Raw genomic sequence first — 22,757 nt, forward strand, 5'->3', positions numbered from 1 at the left:
ACCTTCACCTCAAGAAATGTGTGGTTCTGAGTTCAATTCTTCTTATCTCCTTAGGGCCACTCACACGGGGGGGGGGTTTTAGTTCTCTTCACTACTTTCGGTGAAAGTTGAATAGTTTTCATTCAATCCCAGTATGACCCAATCCATACAGTTGTGAGGGCAATATGAGTTTGTGGGATTAATCAGGCCGAAGGCCTAAATACTTGTTGTTTGTTAAAAAAAAAAATAATAATATTAACATTAAAAAGACAATTGTTGATGAAGAATCTTCCAAACTACATTCCAAAGATTAGGTCATAACTTTGTAGATTACTCGAAAGGTTTTTAACAGATGGAATCCTTGAGACTTTTGTACTTGTGTTATTATAATAAGAGAAAGTATGACAACAAGACCAGTAAGGATGCTTGACATTTGTGATCATATTTATGTACATATGTGGATCATTTACCATACTGAAGAGTTATGATAAAGATATTTTATCTCATTCATTGATATATATATATATATATATATATACCTTCTAGCCCATAAGGATGAAACAACTGATGTCTCCAAGAATTGTAAAGCAGATACAGAGAAACAAACCGGTAAGGTTATTAAAATATTAAGATCAAATATAAGTGGTCAATGACTCAATATTATGAAAGGTATATTGAATATGGATAAAGACCAGGTCTGTTTGCTTCTTACCTTATAGAGCAAGGTATTGTATCCCAATATATCATACCTAGGTCTCAGGACCCAAATGACATTGCTGAAAGAAGGAACCATACTCTTATGGAAATTGTTAAGAGTATGATCACTCCATTCTTCCACAAACATAAATGTATCCACAAAGACTATAATCCATCTACCTAATATGGTACCATCAAAAGTAGTTCTAAAGATTCTTTTTGAGCTTTCGAGATGATGGAAACCTAGCTTAAAACATATATGTGTATGGGGTTGTCTAGCCTAAGTTAGGGTTTATAATCCACCAAGGATGAAGTTAGACCTTAAAACAATCAATAAATTTTTCATAAGTTGGGGCAAACAGAGGTAAGTTTCCTCCATTAATATTTAATGATTCCGCTGCTAATCAGACTGCTGCGATCGTATTTTGTTTTCAGTTAGAGTTTTGGTTATTATGTCCATGCAACTCCCACATAGTCCTATGCACTCTCTTGGCAGTCTTAGATTTTTCAATGGTTTGTCTTTCCACACAGCCAATCATTTCTAGAACTGAAATTTGACATATTTATCTGCTTGCATCTGCATATCTATTCGTCCATAAAATTTCAGTAGCATCTGACCTGCCACTGGAAAAACTGCAAATTGTCAAGGAAATTCCATCTTACATGGTCATTAAACATCCAAATGTTAAATTTACCACATCGTTTGAACATGCTGCAGCATAAGGTGCACTCGTTCAAAGATTCTCTTAGGCTATGTTTGGATGTCAAGAAAAGAAAAAAAAAATATTGAATCTCAGAAGAGAGGGAGACACATAAATCAATGGTTGTGTCATTATGATTTTTGTCTAATTATGATTTTTTTTACTATATTCTTTTCTTGACATCCAAACATAGCTTAACTGGTTTGCCATCCTCTGAATCTTTCCCCACATTAAATGAGAAAAAACCAATGAATATACTTCAAAAAGAGTTCAGTGAATGCATTTTTGGCATCATTCTCTTTGTGATTCATTTACCACATAAGATACAATAGGTGAAGGCATAAAGCCTATGGATTATGCATACATTTGGCTTTAAAAAGATGCTGGCTTGCATGCTAGTCAAGATCTAGATGTATAGTTCCCAGTGAGAGATCAAATCATTGGTGTCCATTGTGTGCTATGCATCTTCCTTCTACATATGCATGACAGAAAGCAGTCGCAGGCTCTTCTAACCCCGTCCACCATATTAAAGCTGACTTGATAAATCCATAATGAGTTTCTTATAGGATGGATCCCTGGATTAGCCAATTTTGTATTATAATTGTCCAAGTCAACCAACCATGTGTCTTTCTTTTACATCATAGTTTTCTATACATGCCTTCTGTGAACTCTCGGCCACTCCAGCACCTGATAGGGAAAGGAGTTATAAAGAGCATATCTCTTCCTAATGGGTGTGTACTTGAAAATGAACCACCTCATACACATTGACCTTGTCAGTTGATGAGAGATCCATCAACCATGGCTGCAATACTTTCAACTGAATCCATCACACTGCATTATACAACCATGATCAATCAATATAGGACAGCAATCAAGTAATGGCCCTCTCATTCCATCCAGTTTATGTCCAAATATTTCAGTTTAGATAGCCACTTGTGAGTATCCTGAGAAACATAAGGTTTATATGCCACTTTCTCCTCACCCACTGTATCAGTGGAAGATATACCATCAACTTGCTTTTCCTTTGCTAGGTTTGCCTGTCTGTTAGGGTGCCTAGACTTGAGTGATAAGAGGCGTGAAACTTCATGAAGACCTCCCCATTTCTCCAAGGCACGTGCAATGTCATAGCGCCCTTTAAAAAAAGAAAAATGAAAAAAGAGAGCAGAATAAGAAAGGCCATACCATGTCAAAATCCGATATGCTTGGGAACTGTTCCTCCTCCAATAACCTAAATCTGGACCCTGCAGGTCTTCAACTGCATAAAAGAAGCAAAAGTCCTACAGGAATGTTTCACTACAGCCTACGTGATGATCAACCAGAGGCTCGCAGCTTTCAAACTAAATGGCCAAGTTCGTTTTTCTTTTTCTCCCAAATTTATGTAACTTTTTTTTCAGGTGAAATCCAAATAACTTTCGAAAACTGATCAAATCCTTAGATATTGTTCATTGTGTAATTAACAAGGAGTAAGATCATTCACAATGGTTTGAATTTTTTTTTCCCTTACCTGCACGTTCAAAAGATTTTCTACTGGGCATATAAGCAGCATCCATCCCCCAATTCCTCTGGAACCGACTAATCTGCACAACAAAAATAGATAATTGTGATAAGTCAATCATGATTATCTACAGACTCAAGTATGATTAAACAGTGCTGATATTGTCCCTCAAATATTTAATAATAAATTGCATTTTGGAGACCTCTACACTCAGTCCCCCACCCCCCTGTGAGAGGGTGGTGGTAGTGGTTGGGGGAGCTAGAACCACATTGAAGGCTGCCATGATCAGAAAATAAAGTTTTAAAATGTACCTCTTCCTGCAAATTCTCAAGATTGTCCCAGAAGCCCTTGGGCTTACGGTGTTTGTAAGCAAGGGAAAGGTTCATCAGTGAGGCAATCTTTCTGAATCCACCCATGCGTGTAATGGCCTTCTCAATATCCACCCTACCATGCAAACGGAGTTGCTTTCTCATGGGCATAAATCCTTCCTGCCCATATTCAGAAATAAATGTCAAGAGCTCAGCTTTAAGAATTTCAATATCCCTCTGCAAGCCTGGAACCCTTGGTCTTTTTCTCGATGAACTTGAGCCATTGATTTTAGAAACTCGTTCCATTGAATTTCTACAATTGGCTTCAGTATCATAATTATGATTGCTAGGTGGAGTCATTTGTCCCCCAGAATATTTTCCAGCATCACTTGTTTCCACAGAATTTTCTCCTTCTTGGTTTTCAATGAAATCTCTAATGGCACAAAGATTTGAAGGGAGATCTTCATATATAACCTGGAAAAATGAGACGTAACATTTTTATTGTTTTGCATAGCACAAAATGCTGAATCATGACACACAGGCGAAAAACTCTGCCAATATTTTTATCAAATGAAAGCTTTCAAGTTAAGTTGGTGAAGGAAAGAAAGATGAGAGCAGTTGATATTGATGGAGGCATGGAATGGAACCAGATCCAACTGTCGAATGATCTGCCATAATTACTAACGAGTACTGAAATCTCTGGAAGATCCAACTCATCAAAGATCACATAAAAAAAATTCAAAAGTTTAATAAATGGAATTTTAGTTGAATTCAGATCCATAACATATACAGTTAATTCGTTTTACCAAAAGTAGGTGGAGTTTTTCCAGTACAAACCAGTTTCTTTGAACATCTTTGATTTAGATAATATTCATGAAAATAATGAATAGTCTTGCACGTCATGAATTGGCCGGTAATGGGGTCACAGAAGTGTGCTGATGACCTCCCAAAAGAACATGATTTAGTAAGAAATAGGGAACAATGTCACAATTCCAAGGTGTGGGCCATGAAGGCGCAAACACAAACAATTCACAACCAACAATGATCAATGGCGTAGAACCATATACTAAGAGCAAGGACTAGCAGCTTTTATTATATTCTTGACTCCTGTCCTTTGTACAAAGACTTTCTGTTTGCTACACATAATACGGCAGATCATCCCCACATGGACAGCTTGTTCTGGCACATTGACAAATGATTTAGTCATTCTAACCATTAGATAGATGGGGAGTTCCTGGGATAGCCACATGTCAAATTGGTGGCCCATTTCAACTGTATGGCCTGCTATGTATATCATGTTTTCTTTCTATTTTTCAACAAACAAATGATTTACAAACATTATATTGACAAATGGAGAAGTCAGATTAGATTGAAAATTAACCAATCATTGGATAATAATGTGGACAATAAGAGTCTAGGGTTTAGGTCCCACCAAAACACCATCTTTTTACTATAAAATTGTGTTTCCCAGCAGCTTGGAGTAGGGTTTGAACATGATACCACAAGGCACAGAAACTTCTGTCGCATGGGTAACTTCAAACAAAGGACCACAAAGTTAAGTACCCACTATTCTTTAATAAATCTGCTGTCGTTACATTTTTTGAGTTATCAAATATAAATACCACCGGTTATACTCACATGCTGACTTGGTTAAAGATCTTGATTTAAATACAGAACCTTCTCGTGTGGCAATAACTTGCACAGATCTATTGAAGTCAACATATTTAACAGCAATTTCATTCTGTACCATGAAGTGTTTAATTTCCTTCCAGAAAAGTTGTATGAAACTTCAGAAATGAAACACATTTCTAAGTTCAAACAAGTTTTCATGCACAACTGATGCATGGAGAAACAGAAAAAATATACTTGTATAAGTGTATCCAAAATTATCACTTCCACATGCACCTCTTTTGAAATACAATGAAGAAACATTGTAACTGTTGGATTGGTGGTTGTAAAGTGCTTCTTAGGGCTTACTGATGTAGTTTCCATTTTTTGGAGTTGGCAGGTTGTGGGAATGAAAATTGATGCAGGATTGAAGTCCCATTCTCTAAACAAGAAATTCTGTATGAATCTTCAGGAGGTTTTCTAAAAGGATAATTACATTGATTAAAGCTTCTGGGGTTAGTAAGGCTGTTGCTTTGGGGAATAGCTAGCGAATGACAGAAACTATAGATGGTGGATGTTTGGGTTGGAATGATTTCAAAGGGTGGTGGACTAGGCAGTTGATTTGCCAGCAAAATAGCTGGCAATGCAAAAATAAGAAAAAAAGGAGTGGAGAAAGAGAGTTAAATCAAAGGAACCAAGCGTTGCATGTCATTTTATATATCCTCAAGAACCCCCTGATACTGTGTTTCATTAATACACCTTTTTTTGGGGGTGTACTATTTAAAGGCACCACTATGCACGTGCAACAGGACTTTCAACATTTTGCACTTTGGGGGTGTAATAGTCTTGTTGTAAGACAATAGGTGTTAGGTAATAAATAAGGATATGGCAAGTATTATTAGATAAAATCTGTGGGTAGTATCTCGGTATTAGCATGGTCTAAAGTATTGGTCCGTATCGTATCATATCAGCTGATACCCTTTTGAAGTGTATCCTTACCTGCAGATATGTATTGGCTGATGTGCACCGATACACACCGATACTTGCCAATACGTACCGATACTTAAGATATGTATCTACAGAACCCATTTCACTTTTGAAACAGAGCATGATCTTCTCGGTGGCAGTAATTAAGTTTCCAAAATTTGAAGCACAATTGCACAATTGATCTGCCTTTCATTTCATAGACTTGGGGCTTTGAGTCATTCATAGAAAATTATTCAAAATCTACAATCAAACTGATGTTTAGAGAATTGAAAAATAAAAAATCATCAATGGAAGCTAAACATAGCGCAAGACCTGTAAAACAAACTAAAAAAATAGCATCAATCTGTACATAGATTTTAAAATTTCTTAGAAAGTCAATAATAGACTATTACTACATGTAAGAAACCTTTCAATTGAATGCACTCATCTCTCAATAGGTTGTTTTCCATTTTAGTGTTTATACATGATACATGTTATTTATTGCTTATATATATTTATGCAAAAGTATACTTCCATGCATATCTTGACCATTTTTGTGCATATCTTTAGTATATCTTACGTATCTCCAATATAATAAGATACACTACGATTTAAAGTGACCTGACCGATATGGTGACCGATACTGATACTTTAATCCTTGGTTCCAAGAATAAGCTGCAAATTATTTATATACCCTCAAAAACCTAAAAGTTACAAAGTACCTTTGACAAAAAAGAACCGAAGTTTTTTAATACAGCAGAAAATAGTTCCATGATAGTGGGCCGACCTTTCATCCTTTAAAACAAATTCAATTGAATGCACTCGTCTCTCAATAGGGTGTTTTCCATTTTAGTGTTTATGCATGATATATGTTATATACTGCTTATATATATATATATATATATATATTTTATGCAAAAGTATATTTCCATGCATATCTTGACCATTTTTGTGCATATCTTTATACATCTTGCGTATCTCCGATATGACACGATACACTACGATTTAAAATGACATGACCATATTCCATCAGTTGGAACTTCATCTCAAAGGTGCTGCTCTAGATGTCCTTTCCACGGTCTTTGTTCATTGGATCCATTCTTGCATCTCCTCCCAGCGCCTCTTAGTCTTGGTTAACAGTAGTCCTGTTGGATTCTCCAGTCCCCTAGGGGAATCCGACAAGGCTGTCCTCTCTCCCCCTTCCTTCTCTCTCTCTCTCTCTCTCTCTCTCTCTCTCTCTCTCTCTCTCTCTCTCTCTCTCCTCTCTAGATCCACCCAATCTAGTACGGACCTCCACCTCATCACTCCTCTTCCTAAATGCAACGCCTCAACCTTACTCATCTTGTTTTTGCTAATGACCTTGTGATTTTCTCTAGAGCTGACTCTACTTGCATTAATTCTATCATGTCCTCGTTGAATCTCTTGGAATCCCTTTCTGGCCTTTCCATCAACCTTCTCAAATCTCATTTCTTTCTTGCCAGTGTTTCTGATGCTACCAAAGATAGCCTTCTCCTTTTGACAAGCTTTGCCCTAGGCTCCCTTACTATGAAATATCTTGGCCTTTCCCTCATTTCCTTCAGACTGTATGCCTCTACTGTGCCCCCTTAATTGATCTGTAAAAAAAAATACTTCAACTTTGGAAAGGCAAGCTTCTTTCTTATGCTGGGAGGCTTGTGAATATAAGATCGGTCCTCCAATCTTGCTACCTTTATTGGTCGGGCATCTTTGCTATCTCTCAGTCTGTCATCAAGGTAGCTAAGTTTCTCCTTTATTCCTTCCTCTGGAAAAGGGGAGAGTCCACCAAATTCCTTCATCCGATCAGATGGTCCTCTATTTGCCTTCCCGAGTTTGAAGGAGTTTGGGCCTTCGTAGAATTAAATATGCCAATTCTGTGGGTATTCTCAAGCTCATTTGGAAGCTGGCTTCCAAGCAAAAGAGCATATGGGTCTCTTGGGTGTACTCTTTCTCCTACATAAGGATTCCATCTGGATTGTCTCTCCCTCCCACGATGCCTCCTGGGTGTGGCGTAACATCCTCTTAGCAAGACCTCTTGCTCTTCTTGCCATCTCCTCCTCCATTCACCCTCTCTACTTCTCTTCGGCTCGACCCCTAGCACCCTGCTAGCATTCTTCTCCCTTTGGTATCTATTAGATCTAATTACTCTTCTAGGCTCCCTAGAAATTCCTCTGTTTCTTCTATCCTCTCCAATGGCATCTGGTGTCCCCCTTCTTCCTCTCCTCCGCTTTCCGATATCTAGTCTTCCCTACCCCATCCCCCCCGGTCATAGAGGTAGAGCTAATCAAGTCATTTGGTCCCTCTCCCCAACTAGCCTCTTCAACTCCCACTCTTCTTGGGATCTTGTTAGAGCTAGAGGTCCCTTAGTTTATTGGCGTAACACTGTCTAATTCAAAGGTCACATTCCCCGCCACTCATTCACTACTTGGTGCGCCCTCTCCAACTATCTTCCTACCCAGTCTTTCTTAATCCACAGACATATCCAAGTTCCTTCAGCTTGCTGCCTCTATTGGAATAATACTAAAGATGTTAATCATCTCTTCTCTTCTTGCCCCTTTGCTTCTTCCATTTGGAAGTGTGTTCTCCAGTTTTTTTAGCCTTCCAGGAGACATGTGCATTCCCTTTTGTGTGAATGGATTTGGGTAGACATGACTTTTGTGGGTAGCAATATTGTGACATTGCGGGAAAACTTGCTTTTTGTGCCAGCATCTATCATATTTGGATGGAGCGGAACCTTAGAAGATGGACTACCATTTCTAGATCTTTCAATATGATTTGGAATTCCATCTTCTTTGATGTCAGATCCAAGCTTTCTCTGCTTCCCCATTGCTCTGTTAGGGATTCCCCAGGGAACGGCTTATTGTTGCCTCCTAGGGTCTCCTCTCCTTGGTCCTATCCTTTCCCCACCCCCATGATGACTTGTATCCCCTGTAGTCCCCCCACCTTTTCTTTGGCCCTCTTTGGCCTGATTGGTTATGGTTAGTCACATTTGTTGTGTCCCCCTTTGGGCTTAGCTTTTGGTCCCCCCCCCCCCTTCTTCCCCATTATTCATCCAAAAAAAAATAAAAATGACCTAACCGATATGGCGACCGATACTGATACTTTAATCCTTGGTTCCAAGGATAAGCTGCAAATTATTTATATACCCTCAAAGACCTAAAAGTTACAAATTACCCTTGACAAAAAAGAACTGAAGTTTTGTAGTACAGCAGAAAATAGTTCCATAATAGTAGGCCTAACTCAAAAAAGGGAAAGCAACACACAAAGGATGTATAAGAAAGAAGAATGAAGAGTAAGTGATAAGGGACCACTTAACATCAAAGTTAGTACGATATGACCACTAAACCACAACTGTAAGAAAACCATCCTCTTGACAGAAGCAAAATCATATTAACAAACGGAACTGGAAGCTGAATTACATGCCTAGGTATAGACCTGGACTGAAGTCTGAGCTACCACATGAATTACTTTTCAAAGTAAAAAAAAACCCTTTAACTGTACGTACTTGGACTTTTACTTGCATAATAAAGACGCCTAATAACAAATTATAATTCAACTCGGAAAAGAGGGAAAAAAAAAAAAAAAACTTCGTTAATCATAAAGCAAGTAGTAAATTAGCATAGTTGCTAAGAATATAACATCCTTTCTCTTTTCTTTCCTCTTGGTAATAAATTTATTATCCACCAAAAAAAAAATTGAGATTAATGGTAGCATGTAAATCAGTGGCTATATTGCTAATTAAAAACAGTGTAAAAAATTAATTTACTGCCCCACCCACCCCCACCCCCAAAAAAAAAAATACTAAAAATAAAATCAGTTGGCTGTGTAAAGCCTATAAATCCTGAGCAGATACGCAGAACAGTGGTTTTAGTGTAGCAGATTGGGATTCTCCTGGCAACTGAATGGATCACTTAGAAGAAGATTTAAAAAGATGAGGAAGCTGGAAGAATTCTCAGGGGCTGAGGCATTGGCGGTTTGTAAGAGCTACATTTTACTGATTTTTCCAAAATGGTAGATTGTTGGATGTATTTATTAAGGTGGGATAAAATTCGTAACCATGTTTGTGTTTAGGGAGAGGTCGACTTAGATAAGTGGATGAAGGGTGGTTCGCGACTCAAAAAGATGTATTGGCAAGTAGAGAAGATCCCATTTCAGTTCCAGGAAAATTTATATGGATTTTCTTAAGCTTCTTCTATCTCCAAAAACACCATTTGCAAATAATACAAGCCAGATTTCATAATTAATCATCAATTTTTTGTACTGTGAAAAGTGGTTAAATCCAATAGTAAGCTGATAAACTTCTTTGTTTTGACTTCAAAAAGAGGAGAAGAATAAGATCCTTAGGAATAACTTAACGATTTTGCAGTGGTTTTTTCCAAGAGAATTTTCAAAAGCATGAAGTAACTCATATTAAATTGAAGATATATCAACAAATATATAGAAAATCATTTCTGTAGCAAGATTCCAAACTAGAGTGAGAGAATCATACCTCCTCCATAATTGCTTCTGAGAGCAAAGAGTCTTTATGCATTTTTGATTCCACAACATACTTTAATAATGTATGTTGATTCCCTAGTTGCTCCAGAAGCCATTTCCCCTGAAATGAATCAAAGTCCCCTTCGACCTGCTCAAAACTAATCTCCTGTTCAAGATGTTCACGTAAATCCAGGATACAGCGTGCATGAAGTACCATATACAATAGGCCCTTGCAACCTTCCTGCACAAGAAAGTTTAGAGTAAAATAGTTTTCTCAATTCAAGTACAAGAATTTTTAGAGTAACCATACAGTAGCATTGAAAATTTTTCCAAATCTAATCAATGATAACATTCCATTGATTTAGAGAATGACCATTGTTTTTGTTAATTTTAGTCCACTGCTGTTTTGTTTTCATATGAGGGGCAAATATGAAACAGCAGTGATGCAAATTCAGCTAACATTGCCAAATGATACACATATGGTCTATGCAAACATTCAAAATCTATAGAGCTCAGTTTACAACATGAAACTGTTTCCAATGCAAATGGCTGTCATGTTTCTCCAGAACTTAAATGTTTAAAGTACATGACCGCATATTATTTCCATGTCCTAAATGATTGTGAAAGCAAAATTGTTTCAATCGTGATGGAGAAATCACTGCACAAAGACAATTTCCCCTTCATTCTGCTACTTTTTGATGTTTTCATCTGTTCTCACCCACCTCTAAACCTTGATCTTGAAAACAAACTGTTTCACCCCATGCAACAGCAACATTTATCTACACTAAATGTAGACTTTCCAAAATAATTTTTAACTAGAAGAAACCCCAAATTCGGAGGGTGAGAACACAGGAAAGACAGTAAATTAGTAAGTACTACAGAAATCAGGTGAAATGAGAAAAGAAAACCAATTGTAATAGTAACTTATAGTGCCAATATATGCATAATTACATTCACCACATACAATGGATAAGTACCTAATATCTCTAGTTTCAAACCTGTTTGAGGTCAAATTGATTTTCTGGCAATCTCATGTTTCAATGGTTTGGAACTTCTTGCTTGGATGTCTTGTCAAAGTAGTTTTTCAAGTAGAAATTGATAGTAAAAAGTCACTCAGAGATATGTCCAAAAAGTATATTTGATTTCTGATAAAACAAAACTTGTCCTTGGGTTACCCTTAGTTTCAATTTCAAGCTCTTCTCAAGTATTGTTCAGATAGCAGCAACCATCTTACTGTTACCACATGAATCAAATCAGGATTACACACACACACACATAAAATAAAAATAAAAAAAGGGGTTCTTTACAACAGAAGACAATGGGATTTGGATATCATATACATAAATAAGAGTTGCTATTGCATGAAAATATTCCAATGCATATCTGTTTTTGTGTGATGATTGCAAGGCAAAAATATATCAGGAGTTCCACAGACTTCCAATGAGTAACATGGATATCTGAGTATAATGCACCTTAAACCAAGGTTCTAAAACTTGTATTTCGGTCTCATTTTGGTTAGATCAAAATGGGCGAAACTTCTCTGAAACAGTGCATTTTTTTCCCAGTATGTCATTTGGGGGTTTTTTTTTTTTTTTGGTGGGGGTGGGGGTGGGGGTGGGGGTGGGGGGGGGGAGGACGACACTGGGGCAAACGACCATATTAAGCTGATTGACACTTGACAATACATGCCGAACCCTATGTATACCTTGTTTAATATTTTTTTGTTGGATGAATAAATAAACTCATTACCAAGTGCAGAAAGAATATACAGGGGATGAAAAAAAGGGGGGGGGAGGAGCAAGCCCGAGAGCCTCAATGCTATTGGAAAGGGGGGGCTAAACTAAGCACAAAGGCAACAAACCAAAAGGGACAAAAGGGGGGGCAAAGGGGGGACGGGGGCAGAGAAATGTATTGCCTGTTCTTCTTCCCCAATATGCAGCAAACGATGTCATTGAAGTGAAGTTGGCAACCCCCCTACAGCGTATTCCAAGTTTCCAACAGTGTGTAGAGGTGAGGTGGCAAAAATCCAAGAAAAAATGGTTTTTCTCCTTCCCGCAAACCAAACTGTTGCAACATTTTGACCAAAACTTGAGAAACAGTGCCTTTCATAAGGCCCAAAATTCATTTTACAAAACTATATGACACAGTCGAAATTTCTGTGTCCCAACGATTGACACCATAATTTCAATTGAAATTGGGCCGATTCTGTAATTCGCCTCCTGTTTTGTCTTGGCCTTGTTGAAATCAACAAAGTGAGCGATATTTCTCCAAGATTTTGGCGAGTTTTTAAACCATGCCTTAAACACATGTTACTTATAGAGAAAGGAGTGGTGAATCTGTTAGAGTTTATGTTTATGTAACAGGCTACCTGGGGACTGGTTCATTTACTTATTGTCTTATATTGTATTTTTTTTCCTTTTTCCTTTTAGCTCCCTAGGGAGGTGTATGTAATTCCCATTATTATATTAATAAAGCAATAAAGGGGATAGAGATCATCTCTCTCCCATACGGTTGCACATTTCTCTTCCCTCTTCTTCTCTTTTCTCCTTTTCTACTTCTCTTCTCCTCTTCTCCTCTTCTTAGCTCTTACCTTCTTCTCTCTTCTCTTGGATCAATACTTGCATCATTTCCAACTGAATCGTCCACAAAAGCATAAGAAATTACAACTAAATGTAAAATCTTATTTCGTACCTGAAGAATGCGCACCTTGTTGTTTTCCCTAGATAAAATCTTACTGATAGCTAAATTTGGAACAATCCTACAAAAGACAACAACATGAAGGCAGGAAATTGAGAAACAAAATAGATGACTGAAAAGTAAGAAATGAAAAATATACTAGGAACATTTTGTGCGGTTTTATTATAGAATGGTTGCATGAAAGAAAATAAACTTAGGACATAAAATATTCTTCACACTGCAAGTTTTCCTCATATTGTGAAATAAATGTGTTAAGATATTCAGAAACAGTGGAACCTTAGTTGGTACCCAACAACCTGATGCTGTCACTTGGTCCCCTGCAACCTAATGTTGCTACTTGGTCCCCAGCAACCTAATGTTGTTACTCAGTCTCCAGCAACCTGATTCCGCTACTTGGTTTGCAGTAACCTATACTGCCTACTGCTTGCCTTACCTACTACCTGCTTTCTTTTGAGAAGAGTTTTTGGTGTAGCTGTTGCATGCTACTCTTTTTATTTTTCTACTTTGTGGAGATGACTACCTACTACTTGCCTCCCTTAGGAAGAACCTTTGATTCTGCTGTTGCTGTCATGATATTTTGTGGATTGCAGTTGGTGTTATCTACCGCCTAATTTGTTTGTTGCTGATGGTTCTGCATGATGGTCTTTATCTACTGATATTGTTGATGATTGACGTACCTGAGCTGATATTGCTACTGACTTTATGATGGTTGATTGAAGTTCTCTTTGTGCTCACTGGAATCTACAACTGCAATTAAAGATTAGTGTCGTGTTTGGTTTTCTATTCTTGTTGGTTCAAGCTGGAGCTTTTCTTTTGATATATGTATACCCTAGCTTAAGGAGGAGTGTTTAGATATGTGTCACGGTAAGGGGTTTGTCCCTATCGTGATTAGTTGTAGATTTTAACTTTGGTCCAATGTTTACTAGTTAGGCTAGACTTAGGCTAGTACTTTGTTACCTAAATTGGTTAGATTAGGATTTTTTTTTCCTATTTCCTCAAGGCCTCTAATTGTAAGGTTATTGGTTTTGATTATTATAAATACACAATGAGGGGGACTGCCAAATACAATCAGCTGCTCCTCTTCTTGCCGTCTCTCTTCTTCTCTTCTCTCTCAATCTCTTTCTCTCCTCTCAAGTTACTGGCTACATATCTTGGTTTGTAACAGTCAATACTAAGTAAGTAACGAGATCAAAGACATAGTGTGCTTACTCAGGCAAAGATTCATAAGCAGTCAAAACATTCCATACTTCCCGAACAGGTGCCTTCACAGTGATGCTGGCAACAACACAACGGTGAACTCCTCCATTTTCCTTCAACCCAAAAAATTTAATGAGAGAAGTTGTATAAAAACTTTTCTTTGACAAGAATTCCAAGATACATAGTGTAGAATCAATCAGTTACCAATAGGCCATCAAATCTACGAAGATGAACTTCATCTACCATGCGAGGCCTATCAAGTCTGCAAAATTTTCCAAATACACCCCAGTTATTGTTTAATTCACTCGGAAAATGTGGCACCTGACCAAAATTAGAATTTGAATGATTCTCTTTAGACTCGCTGGGGAACAATTTATTCTTTTCAATCAAAGCATCAGAGGAAACAGTGCCAGCTGAAGGAAGGGCAGCTTTAGAAGTTGCACCAGAGGTACTGCTTGTGATGAGTGCCTTCTGATTCTCTTCAGAACTTCTCTCAGCCCTACGTGCTAAGGCTTGAAGGTTCACAGGAAGATCTGATCTAATAATTCTCTCCAAGAAAATTGCCGGGAAGTTGAATCGCGGTATCACATTCACTTCATAAGATAGAATTGTTGTCGAAGACCTGCAAAACAAATTTTAAGTGAACCTACCAATTAGTCTCTTTATATGTCATAACTAAGTTCTTTTTCACATTTACAATATGTTTGTACACTTGAATCAACATTCAGATATTTAAATTTAAACAGTTACTACAGTTTCCAGCTTCTAATGAAGAGAAGACAAGCACTATCCATTACGTAGGTGTCAAGCCAACACTCCAAAATAGGAGTCCATATCCATATTTGTTATTACTCTAATCACAAAGAAGTTTCAATTGAGAAAAATAACTAATGGATATATTCTCTTTGGCAGGGGAACTGACTCGCAAGAAGCTGTTAGATCCAACAATAAGGGGATAAGGAATCCAGGAAGATTTGCAAGTGCAAGTGTCATGTGCTATATCAGGGTGCTCTGAGGACCAAATGATTTAATCAGTGTTTTAGTCCAATTGAAGTCCTTTAATGCAATATTTAAGTGACAAGAAATAATAAAACAGTAGATAGCAAAAGCATTGCCAAACTGAGAGGATTTCCATGGATACCATATCATCTTGTTTGATGGTCAGTCAAGCTATATACAATGTTTGTGTGTGTGAAAAACCAATAAATACATTCAAAGAAAACATTAAAATAGGAATTTCATTGCAATAAAATAATGAGCAGTTAAATGCTAACACTACATATTCTAACAGATACCTAGGCGATTAAGCGAAGGCCAAGGAATTGTGCTACCAACATTACCATCCATGGTTTTTATGCTCTTCTAATTTTCTGTGATACTTCCTGTCATTAATATTATTTATTATATTGGGTAAACATCACTCCCCTCCCATGAACTAAAGTGAAATATCAACTTGACCCACCATTTTTCTGAAAATATCACTCCCCTCCCCTACAAGAAAAAGATGTTATCTAACAGCCCCAACCGTTAGATTTGGCTGTTAAGTCAAGTCAAATTTTTTTTTATAATCCCTAAAATACCCCCCTTTCCCTCTTTCTCCCTTTCCTCCTTTCTCTGAAAATTTGTCAAGGTTTGAGTTCATGTTGCCATATCCACCAAAGCCTATAGTCCATGCTTTTACTCAGTCGTAGTTGTGTCTGAATTTTCTTCTCCCAATCCCAATCTCAATCTCACAAACTCAATCTCAATCTCCCCTACTTCTTCTTCTTGTTCTCTAATACAATTAACAGAGAGAACCCAATAAAGCAATCAAACTTTCTGTATCACTTATCCATCAGCCTTAGCTATTTCCCTTTCTCTGCAAAAACAAGGGAAAGCCCTTTTCAGGAATTGTTTATTCTGTGATGGGTCGTCATCATATTGATCATCCAAATCCAATTGCCCAGCTTCCGTCTCTGTTCTGACGGTAAGTAAATAGACAACAGAGTAGGATGTTGGAAGAACAAGGGTACGACGGTGGTGTCGCCGGCGGTGGACATCGGAAGACCTGCCTTCGTTCCATTTCATGGTCTGATCAATGGTCTCCTTCTTGTTCTAACCCTAGTTCTAGTTCCAACCCCAAACAACCCAGCAAGGTTAGGTCCTACCTTCCTCCCCTGCAACCCCTTTCCATCACTCACCGCCCCGTGGAAGAGTGGCCCAATCCTGGCTCTGACGACGTCGGCCAATGGCCCCATCCACCTACTCCTAGCGCCAACCATGGTCATCCATCATCCTCGTCTGCATCATCGTCCCCCAAACACCTTGACAGTGATTTCCTGCTACGCAAGGAAAATTTTTCAGAGAAAGGGGGAAAGGGGGTATTTTAGAGATTATAAAAAAATTTAACTTGACTTAATAGCCAATCTAACGGTTGGAGCTGTTAGATAGCATCTTTTTCTTGTAGGGGAGGGGAGTGATATTTTCAGAAAGGTGGTGGGTCAAGTTGATATTTCGCCTTAGTTCAGGGGAGGGGAGTGATGTTTACCCTATTATATTTATAACAGGAACAAATAATATAAAATTAAGGACTGGGGCTTTCTGGTCGGACACCACATATGGGTATCTTTTGAAGGGTTTCTTTTGCACCGTAAGATCTGAAATATATAGATATAATGTATTGATTTGGGATAAAACACTATACAGTAATATGAAAGACAATTACGTAGACCTTATTTGTATATACGTATATGGATCTAAGATTGAAGAAATCAAAACATCTGAATAAGTTGTTAAGAGTTCTTGCCATAACCAATATCACTGATATTAATAAGAAATACTTAGTTCTCACAGTTCCAAGTTATAAATCTTCTGTTCTCTCCCAAGATTGAAGGAACCGATTTGTTCCTACCGAACTCCTCACTTGAAGCTAAGATCTCAAAATCACCCCAGTGAGAATTTCTTCTCTGAAATTGCAGGTTCTCAAACCCTGCTTCCTCTCCTCTCTTTCACTCTCTCTTTCAAATCTGCAACTCAAAGGACATTGAGAAAAACCCCTACCCTATCTCCTGAAAATCTAACCTCAGAAAAAAGAAAAACAAATCCTGTGAGTGTGTCTCTCTGAAAAATAAAACCTTCTAACTTGCGATTTCTAAAACTGAAACCTTTCTGTCTCTACCGAAACCCTTATATCACAGCCGTTTACTCTCTGTGAAACCCTTTCTCACAAACCAAAGACTTCTCTCCTAAAATCTCTCCCTCTCCCAGCGATTCTTCTCCTAAAGTTTCTCTATTTCAGCCGAAATCTCTTCCAACAAATTTCTTCTCAAAACCCCATTTCCTCCTTGACCGTTCACACAAGGTTTTCTTCTTTGAGAGAGAAAGAGGTTATCAAAGAAAAAAAAAAAAACATGAATGTTGCAGGGAGGGAAAATGGGTTTCGCAATCAGGGGGTCGGGGATGAAAGTGTAGGAAGCAAAATACGGTTTAGCGTATTGGAATAGGGTATGGAAAGTTGAAACTAAAATACTTAATCCAACGATTCAGAATTAAATATTCCACTTGAAAGGATAGGATCACTCCCGACCATGGACTCCCTTATCTCCTCTGCCGACCAGAAAAAATTTTGCCTAAAAGTAATTCCAAAATTTGTGCATGTAAAGGACCCACAATGAACCAACAGAACCTACTTCACTAAGTGTTTATACTAGTAACAAAATTTCCTTAATAAAACCGATATAATACAATAATAACTCAGTCTTATCCCAACTATATGTGGTTGGCTACATGGATCTGATCAAAGACAGCAAACGAAAAGTAAAAGTAAAAGTAAAAGGAAAGGAACACACCATACAAAACAGAAAAATATCACCTAGATGGGTTCGACTACATGGACTCTTGCCCTCCAAAAAATATCTTTACGAGGTCATACTTGGGACTCGACCTAACCTATGCATGTCTTTACTCACTATTTCTCCTATGGTTAGTTTAATTTTGAATAACCTAAATGCTAAAGTCCTCACCATTTTATGTATTAAAGATTTTTAATTACAGCAAAGAGGTTCTTCATGGTGTGACCTTCCTTTCTTGAGGTTGTTTCCTTCTATTAATAGGTTCTTCTAATGATAAACAAAAAAATAGTCTTTAATTATAAAATAAATCCATCAAAAAAGGGAAAATTTTCACAATAATGTTGATTGAACTAAGTGAGGAGAAAAAAAGCAAAGCCATATGCTTTAAGAAAAGATATGGCCGAAAGTAATTGGAACAGCCGGAAAAATTATATCGCAACCATAATTGTACATGGATTCACCGACTATATAAACGTTTTATTTATTTATTTATTAATTACAGATATCTATGTCACTTTCCCACGATTCATAAATCAATCTGGGTGTAAGGACATCTTTCAAATTTTAGCACTGATTTCCAAGATAATATAAGAAATAAAAATACTTTAATATGCATTTATGTACAATATGCATTTATGTACATTAAGAGGACTTAGCATTCATGCATATCTGCTTATTTACAGTCCAAACATTTGAAATGAAAAGATACAAATCTACGTAAGAGGTATTGTTTTGATTATAAAAAAAGTGCCAATAGTATATTTTAATTCTTATTGTACTCCAATCCTTGGAGCACTTTCACCTCATGTGATAAATTGTCAAGAAAATTAGGACATTAGCCCCCTAAATGTACTGTTCTCATGAGTAAGGAAATTCAATTTTCTAAAGATTTATTATCACCATTTAGTTTATTTAAGCAATTTATGTTTGTTATATCTTTCAAGGATATATAATATACAAAACAAGGTTTCTCCTAACAATTATATTGCATCAAGAATTTTGAAAATGGTCTAGTTTTTATCCTTCTTCAATATGTAAAAGGTACTTTGCTCAAGGTCGCTTAGCATATGGTCATTCAATTAATTCTAGTGAGTTTTTAACTGAAAAAAATACTATTTCCAAGACCAAATTGTGTGAAATGAATAAGAGGACACAAAAAAATATAGGACTTGATCATCTAAATCTGCTCAATCAAATATAAAACATAAACCATACCTTTCTCCAGATATCAAGGACCATTTTCCTTCAAACTTCTTGAAGTCCCCATCAACCATGGAAAACTGGAGTTCATGGCCATTTTCCTTGAGCAGCAATAAATTAAAGTTCTTACAACTTATAAGTCAGAAAAGTGTAAATAAACAGTACCCATTACTCTTATTCGCAATAAAGTAACAAATTTGACATGAAATAGAATGTTACCGACAGACAGGAATAAAAAATAAAGTTAAAAAAATAACCACTCAAGGAGAAAGGTGAAGAGAATATGCAGAGAGATGGCTACATAGAGAGAGAGAGAGAGAGAGAGAGAGAGAGAGAGAGAGAGAGAGAGAGAGAGAGAGAGAGAAATTCCTCCATGTTTTATTAACCATATCAAGATCCTTTCGAGGTGATAAATATATAATCCTCATAGTTTATATAAATGATTAGCCCTGCCAAGGCACCGCTCTTTGAGAGCTTTTGCAAAGAACCTTCCTAGCCCCATCTGAGCTTCCAACCAAGCAAAGTGCATGTTAGTCTCTGACAAGTAACTCAGCAGCAGTGTGAAGAAACTTACTGAATTGGGGAATTCCTGGAGATCCAAGACAACACGGGCTTCAATATGCCAATATAATGCTCGTTGGAAGCCTCTCTGCTCTAACCATATCCGCCCTGGATGAGGACAAGGTATTTTCCCACTAATAATCCAGAGATCATGCAATATAAGAAAACATACATAAAGAAGAAATAAAAAAAACATATCAGTATCATGGTAACGGTACAGGACTAGAGATTTCTATAATTTGGCAAAGCAGGTAGTGATTTTATGAACATTGATCCAACAAAATGGGGTTAAAGAGATGAATATGATTTTTCTCCCATTGGGAAGTTAGAAATTACATTTTTTTCTATCATTAGTTATATTCATAGTTAACTTCTATAGGAATTAATGATCAAGGGAAAAAAATAAATGCTAATAGTTTTCCTAAAAAATGTCATTTTTCTATGGGAGGCATAAAATTAGAACCCCCATCCCCTTCATCAACATACTATGGGAATGGCAATTATAGAATGGCAGGAGGAGTCACCTAGCTAAGGAGTCTAGACGACCATGGAACCTAACACTTGGCAGCTTAATTTATGGCCCGAAATAAAGCATCTTTGGTAGAGGCATTAGAGCATGTCACAATGTGGCAAAATTTTGTCATTCTTGAATTAGAAACCTAAATATAACAAAGGGAAAGCTTCGATACATCACATGGCAGACAGCTAGGGTAGACAATGAATGGAGAAATCACATAACAAAAGAAAATTAATAATAATAATAATAATCTTGATGAATCACCTAGTATTAGCACAAATTTTATTCATGGGTTTACACAGGCTTTGCACATATCTATATCTCATAGAACAAACTCTAGAAGGAGAACAGATGCATCAATTACTTTTCAACACATTCTTGAAGGAATATTACCAAATATGTTCAAAACTAGATGAATAACTAAACAATTGGCATCTTCTTGAAATTCTAACAATTAAAAAATAAGGGGAAAAAACAGCAGGGGAACCAGCTTTCAATTTGAACAACTCTAATGCAATACATGGTCCCTTGCAGCCAAAATTTTGAAAGATGCTTTCAATGCTGGAACAAGAAGCCAGTCCTTTTTTTTTTTTCCTTTTTTTTTTTTTTTTTGACATTGTGTAAACTTCAAATATTGATGACAAAAAAAGGTTCATAATGTTTGGACAAATCCAAACCAAATCAGAATAAATGGAACACCCCCCAAGTTTTGCACATGCTCCAACGGATTCACCTGGCATATCAAGAACTGGCTCATAATACAAAACTTCAGGCTGTTGGTATGATTTGTATCATCCAAATAGAGACCTAATTTCGAAATGCTTCTAATTGCCTCAATTCAGTGATCAATACTGCAGCAGCAGTCTGTTTACATTATGAGATTGTGCATAAGAAAATATTAGAAAATATTTATAGGCCTAAAACCACTTTAACTCAACTAAGCCTTTTCCCAACTAAATGGGGTCACCTATATTACTCCTACGACATTCAACCCTGTTTGAAGCCATATTTAGGTAGTCCAAAATTTCCATTGCCCTCAATAGAAACACACACACACACAAAGTATAGGGACTACAAGAACCACCTAATTCAAATGAAACTTATACCTGCAAATGAGATTTGGAATGAAATTAGCGAGCCTCTCATAATCAGTGAGAGCATTCCACACCGATTCGACGTCGGCATAAACCAAAATCGTCCCCTTGATTCTTCGTTCCCTCCAAGAGATTACATCCACTTCACAATGCACCTTTCCGTGTTCTTCTAATTCCTCTTCTTGCTTACCATCATCACCTCCCCTTGGTTTATCACCCCACCTCGCATTACTTGTATGGGTCTTCTTTTCTCTGTCTACCGAATAGTTAACTTTGCGCTCATTGCGACGCAGAGAAGAATTAACTGGAGGAAGAAGTAGCCCGAGTGATCTGGGGTTTCTCCTGCAAGTGGGTTGAAGAAAGCATGAACTGTAGCTGATGCTTGACGCCTTGCAGGTGACCATGGAGAGAGAGAGAGGGAGGGGGGTTGAGTTCAGTGATCAGTGTGACCGTTACCTTTTCTGGCAGATGAATGGGTGGCTCAACTGACTTCTCCTTGTCTAGGGGTAATTTAGTTATTTCATCCAGATTCCATTCGAATGATTGAGAATGCGCGTTGGGGTTACGGTGATTCCCACATGGCCACTGTTCGGCTACTACTGCGGTACTGCCACAATCTAACGTGTAATCGAAGGCTATGTTTGGAAGGAAGAAAAGAAAAAAGAAATAAAAATTAATAAATTAATAAATTTGAATTTGAAAAGGGAGATAAACATAAAAAAAATTATCGTGTAATTATGTTTTTTTATGTGTCATTTTTATTATTTTCTTTTCTTATTTTGGCTTCGGTGCGGAAGACGTCTACATTCCCACACTTGCACAATATCCAATTAGCACTTCCCATTAGGTTTAATTTATAGAGAGGTCATTTTGGAGGGAGGAAGAGAGAGAGACACATGGGATTGAGACAAAAACCATTTCCCTTTTTTTTGGGGGGAAAAAGGTTTCTCTTCGGCTTTGTTTGATAGCAAAGGAATCTTAGAGGGAGGTGAAGTGAAATTTTTAGGTTAAAAAAAAGATTTTCTATAATCAAAATCCCATGTGATTGTATAAACTATTTAAATTTGGGAAAAAGAATCGGAAAATGTAGCGTTATCCCTATGCAAAAACATATGAGAGGGGGGAATGGTCGCCCTACTCCACATGAAAGTGGAAACCCCACCACTATTTGATGATTTCACTTGCGCTCCCATTGGTCCCTATCAGTATAGAAGCCACGCTGCATTTACGTAATCTTCTCCCGTAAATTATTTACTATTATTTAGTAATGATGCATTAAATACTTAATTTTTATTCTACATTTTATGGCAAAAGGCTTTAGATGCAATGTAAAGTGAAATTTAAATAATCAAATATAGAAAGATTTGGAATTAGGAATAAGGTCAAATGGGGTCTTCTATAATTGGATCTTGATGGA

General features: G+C 37.1%; 1 protein-coding gene across 3 annotated transcripts; it reads right to left on the reverse strand.

Annotated features, from left to right (window-relative positions):
- Positions 1–1,606: 1,606 nt before the first annotated feature.
- On the reverse strand, positions 1,607–21,797 carry LOC122067771. Of its 3 annotated transcripts, XM_042631613.1 has the most exons (11): positions 21,353–21,797; positions 19,743–19,863; positions 19,184–19,269; positions 14,343–14,760; positions 14,151–14,251; positions 12,936–13,002; positions 10,258–10,485; positions 3,183–3,653; positions 2,881–2,953; positions 2,559–2,631; positions 1,607–2,207 (listed from the first exon to the last, which is right to left on the reverse strand). In XM_042631613.1, exons 1-11 carry the CDS (start codon positions 21,742–21,744, stop codon positions 2,150–2,152), a joined length of 2,088 nt encoding a protein of 695 aa, XP_042487547.1. In that variant the 5' UTR covers positions 21,745–21,797; the 3' UTR covers positions 1,607–2,149. The 3 variants fall into 3 exon arrangements, with proteins under 3 accessions (XP_042487547.1, XP_042487541.1, XP_042487555.1); XM_042631607.1 differs by lacking the exon at positions 2,559–2,631 and having other exon boundaries at positions 1,607–2,508; XM_042631621.1 differs by lacking the exon at positions 2,559–2,631 and having other exon boundaries at positions 1,607–2,508; positions 19,743–19,837; positions 21,353–21,562.
- Positions 21,798–22,757: the final 960 nt, after the last annotated feature.

The sequence above is a fragment of the Macadamia integrifolia genome, chromosome 2 (assembly GCF_013358625.1).
Source record: "Macadamia integrifolia cultivar HAES 741 chromosome 2, SCU_Mint_v3, whole genome shotgun sequence".
NCBI lineage: Eukaryota > Viridiplantae > Streptophyta > Magnoliopsida > Proteales > Proteaceae > Macadamia > Macadamia integrifolia.